The sequence below is a fragment of the Homalodisca vitripennis genome, unplaced genomic scaffold (genome assembly GCF_021130785.1).
Source record: "Homalodisca vitripennis isolate AUS2020 unplaced genomic scaffold, UT_GWSS_2.1 ScUCBcl_11248;HRSCAF=20453, whole genome shotgun sequence".
Taxonomy (NCBI): domain Eukaryota; kingdom Metazoa; phylum Arthropoda; class Insecta; order Hemiptera; family Cicadellidae; genus Homalodisca; species Homalodisca vitripennis.
In genome coordinates, this window is record NW_025787359.1 from 2,386 (window position 1) to 13,321 (window position 10,936).

A 10,936-nucleotide genomic window follows, 5' to 3' on the forward strand; every position below is an offset into this window, starting at 1 on the left:
ATCATCGGCATATTGAATTATCTTTCCATTTTGGATCGATGAATTTATTCGATTTACATATAGAAGAAAAAGAACCGGCCCAAAAATAGATCCCTGTGGGACTCCATGAACCAGTTTATTTCTCCTCGACATGACACCCGAGATCTGCACACACTGGTATCTGTCCCTGAGATAAGACGAGATCCATTTATGAGGGAGACCCCGAATGCCACAAAGCTCTAACTGGTTCATCAGTGTTTCATGATGCACGCAGTCAAACGCTTTGGAAAGGTCGAGAAAATACGCTGAGCACATGTTCTCGCCTCTCCAACCCATCGACAACATTATCCAGAAGGTTCGAAATTGCATCGATTGTGGATTTTTTTTTTACCTGAATCCAAACTGAATTGGACTCAAAATCTCAAAACGCTCTAGAAATGCATTTAGCCGAATCAGGAAGGCAGCCTCAAAGACTTTACTGAATACCGGCAGGATTGAAATCGGCCGGTAGTTGCTCATTTGCCTGGAATCACCTTTCTTAAAGATCGGTGTTAATTTAGCAGTCTTTAAAATTGAAGGGAAATAGCCTTGAATGAAAGAAAAGTTTATTAATTTGGTTAGTGGTGTCAATATATGCTGAAACTTGAGCAACCACACTGAGACACCATTTATGTCGGTCGACTTTTTTGATTTCAATCTCTGTATGATTCGCGCCACCTCATCCTCGTCAACAGGGGCAACGACCATGGATGTCAGCGGTTCCGGATTTCGACCCGTACCGCAGCCGGACCTCCCACAAAACGAAGCAGAAGACACCGAAGAGAAATAGGCACTAAACTCATTCGCTATATGTTCCGGCTGTGTAAAGATTTTATCTTCATTAACAATTTCAGTAATGAGTCGGAGTCCAAGCGGAGCGGACGTATCGCGGCTAAGCTCTCTTATCAGTGTTCCCGTTCCGTAGCTATACTGCATGTGTGCTTACTTGTATAAGCTTGATTGCTAGTGCCGAATTGCTATACTTTATTTTAATACTTAGTTTTGAAAACTTTCTTCTTTTCTTTGTTTTGAAAATGGCTTCATGTAAAGTTTGTTTGAGTGCTATTAAGAGAAGTCAGTTAAAACTCGTTTGTGCTGATTGTCAGTCGAGTTTTCACGCTAGGTGTGTGAACATGAGTCAGGCGGATGTAGATTGCTTGGAGGAGCTGAACTCAGTGTGGAGGTGTAACTCTTGCAACAACGAACGCAGGAAAAGCATGAGGTTGGAGACGAGTGTGCAGGATGGCAAACTTACACTTGAGGACGTGATGAAGGTGCTTAATGACATCCGAGAGGACCAAAAAGCAACCAAGCAAGACTTCAACACTTCTTATGAGGCTCTACATGTCAAACTTGAGGAAAACGCTCAGTCACTTCAAAGCGCTTTACAGAAAATAGAGGAGTTCTCGAAGAGAGTTGTCGATTTGGAGTTGGAGAATGGTAACTTAAAGAAAAAGGTTGATGAACTGGAAATCAGAGTGGATGACATGGAGCAGTACTCGCGGAGGAACTGTCTGGAGATCCAGGGAATTCCCGAAGAAAAAAATGAAAATGTTCTGGATATTGTCAAGGACGTTGGTCGCGCACTGGGCATGGATGTCAGCGAGGAGATGATAGACACTTGCCACAGATTGGGCCAGAAAGACAGCGGTTATAGAGGACCACGAGGTATCATCGTGAAGTTCGTCCGTCGTCTGGACAGGGAGGCGCTCCTGCAGAAGAGACGTGAGAGGAAGAAGGACTTTTCCACTCGTCACCTTAGTCTTGACAGGCCGTCGGACGTTCCCGTGTACTTGAACGAGTCTCTGTCACCGATGAGGAGGAAGCTGCTGGCCAAGGCGAGGATGCTCAAGAGGGACCGCGGCTACAAGTACATCTGGCTGAGCAACGGCAACATCCTGCTGCGTAAGGAAGAAGGATCTGCTGTAATTCAAATTAAAACCCAGGCTGACCTTGATAAGTTGTAGATTTAAGCATTTTTTTTCCTTTCTCGAACTGTTTTAATGTAAAACTTTATAATGTAACAATTTTATTAATAAGAAAAAGTAAATTTTTAGATAATACACAATATACATTTGACACAGTTTTCCTTTTTCTTTTAGTTTAAAATGCAGAATTTGAACCTAAATGAGAGTTATTTTACTGACAATGTAGGAGGGAAAAATAGTGTAAGTATTATTCAGCAAAATATTCGTAGTATGCGAAAAAATTTTGATGAATTTATAGCGGAAATTTCTTCTTGGAAAAAGTTACCAGAAATCATTATTTTAACTGAAATTTGGATAGGTATAGATGAATCAGATTTTTATCAAATATCTAACTATGATTTAAGAGTACACTCAAATGAGAGCTACAGATCTGGTGGTGTTGCTATATTTTTCAAAAGCAATTTTTTTAATAGCTTTCATTATGAAAGAATTAAATTTCAGTCAGCAGACATTTTGAAAGTTAGATTAAGAATATATGATTTAGAATATGTTTTAATTGCAGTTTACAGATTACATGAATATAGTATTACAAATTTTGTTTACGAATTAAGACGATATTTACTCAATTCTTGTAAAGAAACAGAGTCAAAAAATCTTTTAAATTATTGGTGGACATGACTTTAGATCTTATTAATAGTAGAATAACGATATTGATAGCTACAAAGCATTAATGGCCAGTTGCGGACTTGAGTCTCTTATACACTAAGTTACACGCGAAACAGACCAGACACGGACATGTATTTGATTTTGTTTTTGCCCGAGTAGAATGTAAAGACATGACTAGTGTAGAAGCTATAGTAATCAGGAGAACAGATCACCTCCGATCCACTAACATAGACGGCCTGTGAGGTTGAGTTGTGGTGGAGTAGTGTGCGAGGCAGTGAGCTTGGGACCAGTGCACTGTGACCCCGCCTTGACTATGACCGGCTGATACGGTCTGCGAGGTGACACTGACTGGGGCTCCTGTTTACAATCAGCAGGATGCTCCTGCTGCCTACTACTTGTTTGACGGTAAACCTTTTAACAGTAATATTAAACAATGTAAAAAAGAAGGTAGCGGTTAGTTCGAAATTTACTAAACTCAAACCAAGGATAAATGAATATATATGTAAAAGAATAAAAAAAAACGCAATTGGCTTTTATATAAAAAAAAAAGGAATAGACCGGTAAACGATCCATTTCTAAAAATTAATATATTAGAATACCGAAACAAATTAAAAACATATATAGAACTTGTTAAGCGCGAGTATTATAGTAAAAAGTTTGAAAGCAGCATTAAGGGTACTAGTAAATGCAAGCATGGAAACTATAGTTGGTGAGGTTACTGGCCCAGAAGGAGCGCAAGAACAAGCCTTTTTTGTTTAAGTGTAAATAATTTGAAGTTAGTACTAAGCCAGAAGAAGTTGCTAATGGAGTTTCAACAAATATTATTTATCTGTTAGTAGATGAAGTTATAGATAGGCAACCAAAACCAGTCAGCTTTGAAAATAGTGCATATAAGAATGTATTTAATTATTAATCAAGAGAAATGTTCTATTATGTATAGGGCCAGTTTTAAGAGAAGATGTACTACACATCACATTAATTCATTACAAAAAGAATATCTCCTGGAATAGATGGAATCTATTCTTTTTTGCTTACAAACATTTCTCATACACTTGTTAATGTTTTTATACTTATATAAATTAATCTTAGTTTTTTTCTACGGGAGTTTTTCCGTCAAAATTAAAGCAATAGCAGGTTGTTTATAAACCAATTCATAAGAAATGGTTCAACATTACTTTGTAGTCAGTTCAGACCAATAACCTTTAATATCTTTTCTACCTTTTTCAAAAATAATAGAGAAAATTATGAAAGAAAAAACTATTGAAGTTCTTAGAGAAAACAAAGTTTTTTAGTAATAACCCCATTGGTTTTAGAAGTGGGAAGAAGTAACGGAAAACGCGTTACTAAAACTCGTATGCTCAGTCACAGAGGGGATTAACAATAATTTATTTGTCATAGTGCAACTTTTTTTAGATATAAAAAAAGCAGTTGACACTTGTTGATCACAACATTCTTTTAAAAAAGTTGTATAATTGTGAGTGAACGATTGGATTTGCATATGATTGTTATTAAAAGTTATTTGACAGATAGAAAACATTGGTGTTGAGAAATGATGGAGTTTTTAAGTAGCATGGGCAAAATTGTATATGGGGTACCACAAGGCTCTGTTCTTGGGTCAACTTCCTCTTTATAATATCAATAAATGATTTATGCAACAGCAAATTTTAAAGGACAAGTTACAGCATTTGCGGATGAAACTGCCTTTTTTTATTCATGTAGCACATTAAATAATATCGAAAGCCAAATGAATCTTGATTTAAAATGTATAAAGTGGTGGTTTTCCAAAATAGTCTTGTGTTAAAGTACCGCAAAAACTAATTACATGAATTTTTCACTTAAAATGAAGGATTCTCCGAAGAAAAGGCTAACCTACAACTGGTTAAGCGTTGTTTAGTTAGTAGCAGCTCGCTTCTGAAAGGTTCAGAAAAAGAGGAGAAAAATGAAATAAACTATTTAGGTGTTTACATTTAGATAATGCGCTAAACTGGAAAAAAACATAAATTAAATTTAAAGGCAAAATTAAATAATCAGGTGTTAGGCTGATTTTTACTTTCTACGAAACATGTGGTCCTTACAAACTTTGCGCTCTTTTATATTTTTTCATTAGTTCAAAGTAGACTGCAGTATGGAGTTGTTTGATGGGGGTGGAACTTATAAAAACTTCCCTAAACTCTATAATGGTTATTCAGAAGCATTTTGTTAGAGTTAATCGCGAAAAAAAAGTATTAGAGAACCTTCATCACCCTTGTTTTGTAAACTTAAAACATTCTTCCTTTGCGACCCTTTGTACGTTGTTCTTGCAGTATAACAAAACTTTTTTATCGGGAATAGGGAACGTTAAAGTACTTAAACATTTTTTAAGCAAAGATTACGAAATTCTAATGAATTCCAAATAAGCTAAGCCTAAAACAACATTTTATGTCAATTCATATAACTATATTATGTCCAATATTGTTTAAACAAATGACCGAAAATCATTACGCAGATAGAAGGTTTAAATAAGTTTTTGAAGGAAACAAAAAAATGGCGTTATATACATTAGAAAAACATTGAAGATCTGTTTTTGACATTAAAATAAAAACCGCTGAAGGAATTTAACAGTAGCAATTTTAAGTTAGTTTTTTAAAGTGGTATATCTTGTAACGCTTATGTTATAAGTACAATTAAACTATAGCAGAATAGTTTTTTAATTTTCTATATATTTAATTTTTTTTTTTTTTTCTTTTTAACAACTAATCACTCATCTCTTGTTTTTATATGTAGTATTGGTGTGGTTATAATTCAAATGATTTTTAGTAATGTAAGGGAAAGCTACGTTGATTATACAATTTTAGTTCCCGCTATGTATTTTTCCTCATAAGTTATTTTGTATTAAATATTATGATGGAAACCACCAAAACAGGTTTTCAAACCTTAGGTGCCCTATTTAATTTTCTCCTTAGTTAATTGTCTCGAAAAATTTATTATATTTTAAAATGTTATGTTTAGATACTTAAATTATTAAGCTCTTTATTTATTTAATTTTTTTAGCTGCTAAGCCATTATATAAGTGTAAAAGTTTATTTTGTTTAGGAGGCAGCCTGGCAAGGGTGATTGTTTTTTTGTATTCTATACATTAAATTGGTTAATGTATGTGTTTCTTTTGAGCAAAGGAGAAAATTACACGTATTCCTTAATTATTTCCGAACATTTTAAACTTTTTGTATTGGACTTTTAGTAATGGCGTTATCGTTAATAATTTTCCAAGCCGTTTTTGAAAAATTGTCACAGTTCCTTAATGTTTTAATCAATTTCGTAGGCTTTAGCCGCTCTAAATAACTTTCTTGTAAATACTTTTATAATTATCTAAAAAAGATTTTAAATTCCTCATTTTTTTGTTGTTATAATACAAAAATGAATGATAAAATTTTATCTATTTTCCTGGAAGTTAAAATACCGCGAGTAATCCACGTATACTGCTTGTGCAATTTTTCTTACTCTACTGGTTTTTAAAGGACATGCCAAATTCAGATAAAAGATGAACCTATTGTTGAAGTCCATTAAACATGTCATCTAGGCAATTATAATCGTCTAGGATCAATCCCAGGATTTCCAGCGCTAGATGCCTTTTCAGTTCAGAAATATTTTTTGGTCGCACAACGCGTTTGTATTGGAGTCTCCGATGCCCCATCCACCATCCTGCTGACAATCGTCCAATAAAGAACCTCCTCCTGCGCGAAATGGTCTGAGATGGCCGCAGTCATAACTGAAATACAGAGAACATTACGAGTATAGACATTAGTACTTACGTTGTCGATGGCTGTTCTTGTCAAGAGCGGTTACCCTAGTCGGCGCGCTCACTGACCAATTATGTCCAAAAGAATTTAGAATTTTCCCGCAGCCGCTGGGTTAGGGGGTTAGTTTGGTCTAGTACAATTTATATTTTTAAAAGTTCGCCAAATAAAATAAATGTAATATTTTGTTTGAAAATAAAAAATTTTTAAAATCAAATCCAAACGCTGGAAAAAGGAGTTACTAGCAGCCACTGGGTGAGCGATACAATCCAATAATGGTATATCACCCCAATAGATTCAGTATTTATTTTGACTCCCTCCGCTTCTAGGTCTAATTCGGATGTATAGTTGATCTTGAGCAGAGAATAATTTAAGAGAACTTTTTACAAAAAATTGGCCACACCACCCCCTTTGTTACGTGTCCTACATAAAAAGATTGCCAATTCGTAATTTTCTAGTTTGAAAAAAGATACTGTTTCCATCCGGCTTATACGCATGTTCCGAGATGACCAGTACATCAGGTATCGAGCTTCATCACACATGAGTACAAGCTCGTCTAACTTATTTGAGGCGGTAATGTGCGTTTTGATGTATGATTTTGGAATTTTGAACACTTCGAATGTAGATTATTTAAAATTTTGGATTAAGCTATTTTCATTACCTACTTTTGACAAGCCGAGCGTAAATATGATCCTTATATGTTGGCATAAATTATTATCTAAATCTAGTTCTGTTTTTCAATTCATAGGTAGCTGGCATGCCCTACAGAGAGAACGCTGTGATAATAGTAAATTTTATTGTTTCAGATTTTTACCCGATTTTAAACTTACAGTAAGAAAAACTCGTTTATATGAATTAAGTTTTAAAAGCATTTGGACTCTAGAACTGGTGAGCGTTTACTCAATATAGACTTAAGTTTTATGTAACGTATACTGTAAATGCGTATTGTTTACTTCAGATCGCCCCTAGATTGCGAACAACCCACAACATCACTGGTGGATCAGATTCTTAAGGCATTTCATGCAATATCTGATATAAATAAGAAAGTATTGATTGATATGCTTGAAATAATATACACAATTATAACCAAAGACAGTGTCTAATTTTTAGGCACGTAAAATTCCCCCTGCTTAAGTACAGGTGACAGTGCAGATGTGCTTGCTTATTTGAGTTAGATACTATAACGCGACTAGCTATTCGGAGGCGGGGTTCAGGTGCATTCTATTAACGGTTCATAAGGTGGTCAATCCAGATTTAATCTGGAATAACAGAATTTAATCTGTTTCATGGAGTGGACAAAAGTTTAATGCGATCTGTTGGAGCGTACTTTTCAAACTGATGCTCAATCATTCACTTTATAAAGATGTTTGATCTGCTTCATGAGCTACTCCCTCAAATCTAAGGATTAATATGATCGTCCCCCAGGACCCTGGCCCAACTGAAGAGCACAATTCTTCAAGCAATCACCCAACAACATGCCTCCAAGTTGCTCAAAAACGTGAACAAAACGTTAGCGTCGGTTTTGTGCCAGTGTATTGATAACAGATGTACGCCCATCTGCATAATAGTTATTAAAAAAAACAATCCCCCCCCAAAACCAAGTAAATTTACATTTTAAAGTTTGTATTTTATGATATATAAAAAGGAATGATATATATTATTATTACTCTCTTGACAGTTTAAGTTTATAAATACGCAAATTACTCTGCCACACACTGTGAATAGGTACATCGTTCTCTTGAAGTATTTATAAAAGTTCAGATACTTATTTTGAATGCATATTTGAGAATTATCATAATGGCAGTTGACACTAATAGTGAAAAAGAAATCACAAAACGAAATAAAACTTGATAAATATAAAAAATTAAGAGCTAACTGCAGTGATACAATAATTTAAAGGATGTAAAAAATGAATTATTTTTATGTAAAGATCAAAGGCAAAGCCAAAAGAACAAAGAATATACAGCATTTTAAAGTTAAAATTTGATTATCTTGATATAAAATATTTATTACCAGAAAAAACTAAAAGTAACTAAAATATTAATATCAATATTTAATCACTTGTTAAAAAATACAAATGTATAATATACATTAGGTCTCATTAAAAACAACATTTCGTTTTGTAACAACAACGTTTTAACACTTAAAACATTCTTAGTAACAATTATTCGGACTAATATAAAATAAGGCAGTTCTATAAGTGAGGGAGAATCAAATGAGTTGTATACAATTATTTTGGTTTAAAAACACTAAAATAAAAAAATTACTAAAATGAACTCATTATATATTTCATACACCACAATACTTTCTAAAACCAATGTATACTCTAATCAAGATAAAAAAATGAAGTTAAACTTCGATTACTGCTAAATTCTCTGTTTTTTGGAACTTATCGCTTATAACATCATTATTTCAAATATTTCTACTCAGACTTCGTGTTTTGGAAAATAATTGAAAAATTTAAGAATAACTTTTATCAAAATATGTCTAGAAATATTCTATGCGTGAAAACCCCCATTATCCGTTAAATATATGAACAAAATACGTTTTATATTAAATCATACATGAGTTTAAATATTTTTAAATAAACCTGAGCAATCACTTAAAAACTAGGGAACAAATTAAGAATAATACTCAAGTTTCAATTAGAGAGAATTGATTATACGTAACCTCAGAAAGATAAAGAGGAGTAATACTTTTAATAAACAGTTCATAAAAGTAAAATAAACAAACTATAACAATGCGATGAAGTGTAATTGTTTAAAACGATAACCATGAAAATGTCTTCACACCACATAACTTTATTGATATTTATTTCCGTGGCTACCAAGAATCCTTTATTGTAAGTACTTCCACTGCGAGTGCACGGCATTTTAGTAAGCTTCTACAGATTGTGCAGAAAAACAACTAACTAAATAACCTTTATTCCAGGAAGGAGCCAGGAGTCACCGTACAAACTGAATCTCCCACTTCCTTCTACGGTTACACACAACCCACCACTGATGTAAGCGTCTCCAACAGCCAGCCAGTTCACCATACAACCAGATCTCCCCACATTATTCTAACCGGTACCACAACTCACCACTGCTAGTAAGCGTCTCAACAGCCAGCAGTCACCGTACAAAACCGATATCCCCCATTTCTTCTACCGGTACCAACAAACCCACCACTGCTGTAAGCTACTCAAACAGCCATAATGTCAGACCGTACAAACCAGATCTCCTAGTCCTTATACCGGTACCGACCACCTACCACAGCTGTAAGGCGATTCAATAGCTAAGCAGTCACCGAGACAACCAGATATCCCCATTTCTTCTCTACCCGGAACCAACAACCCACAACTGTTGTAAGCTACTCAACCGCCAGAAGTCACCGTGTACACCCAGAATCTCCTAGTCCTTATAAACCGGGGGTACCATACACCAACCCACCACTGCTGGTAGCGACTCAATAGCTAGCAGTCACCAAACAGCCATATCTCTTAGTTTCTTCTACAGAGTACCACAACCCACCCGTGCTGTAAGCGACTTAGCTAGCTAAGAAAATGTGTGAACGTTCCTTGTTCAGACGTGCATACACCAAAATTCACTTGTGCTCTAAAACTGTGATTAGGACTCCAAGTAATAAAAATAGATTTATTTGAAAACAATAAGACAGAAATACAATTTGTAAAGTTTTAATGTGGAACTAAACCTTTTTTCCTGAATATTTCTTTTATAATTTTCTTTTTTATTCTTAACATTTTCTATATATTTTCTTTTCCATTCATATTTTGGAATGCAATCTGTGAAATATTTCTTTTCTGAATCCATAAGAATGATTGACCACATATAGACTTACTTTACAATTTTTAAATATAAGAGATGTACGAAAGGATTCATATATAAAATGTATTTAAATTGGGGACAGTCACTGTTTAAATGCAGTAACTAGTTCCAGTCGTACTAAATTAAGTTCCTATTCCTATAAATGAGAGAAGCGAAAAAAAAATTAATTTACTCTGAAATAAAAAAAAAAAATATTTGTAACTACTTATCAGTTTTGTTTCTAATTAACTACACGAAATCTAATCCTCTGTCATTCATCGAGTCATAAAATTTATTCAAAAGTCGATGATATAATTTAATAACTCGAACCCCGTCCTTCCGGAAGGCGATCTTCTGGTTTTTTCTCCTGGGATTAAGGAGTTAAAAACCCTTTGGATGCTTAGCGTAAATCATTGCAAAACCCTATCCATGCCTAACTGGACGAAATACCTACTAGAATCGGATTCCTAATAATTAATTTGGGGAGCTGTTTTCTTCAGAGAGACAGCCCTTGCAACTGCATCAGACCGTTAGTATATTGACCTCTGAAGAAAAGTAAATGGATCCTGCTATTTTTTCTGCTAGGATTGATATCCTCATTATAACACTCGAAACGCTGTGATCTTGGCTAAATTTATTTTCCAGTTCTTCTTATCAATCCAAAGTCCCGCCCTGGCACACAGTCTATCGAGCTGTTTTCCAATTTGACGAAGAAAATTTTTTTGCTTAGATAGCTCGGGCCCCC

At 34.5% G+C, this 10,936-nt stretch overlaps 1 protein-coding gene across 1 annotated transcript; it reads left to right on the top strand.

The window, feature by feature from the left end:
- Positions 1–1,151: 1,151 nt before the first annotated feature.
- LOC124374924 lies at positions 1,152–1,985 on the top strand. Its single transcript, XM_046833057.1, has one exon. It carries the CDS (start codon positions 1,152–1,154, stop codon positions 1,983–1,985), a length of 834 nt encoding a protein of 277 aa, XP_046689013.1.
- Positions 1,986–10,936: the final 8,951 nt, after the last annotated feature.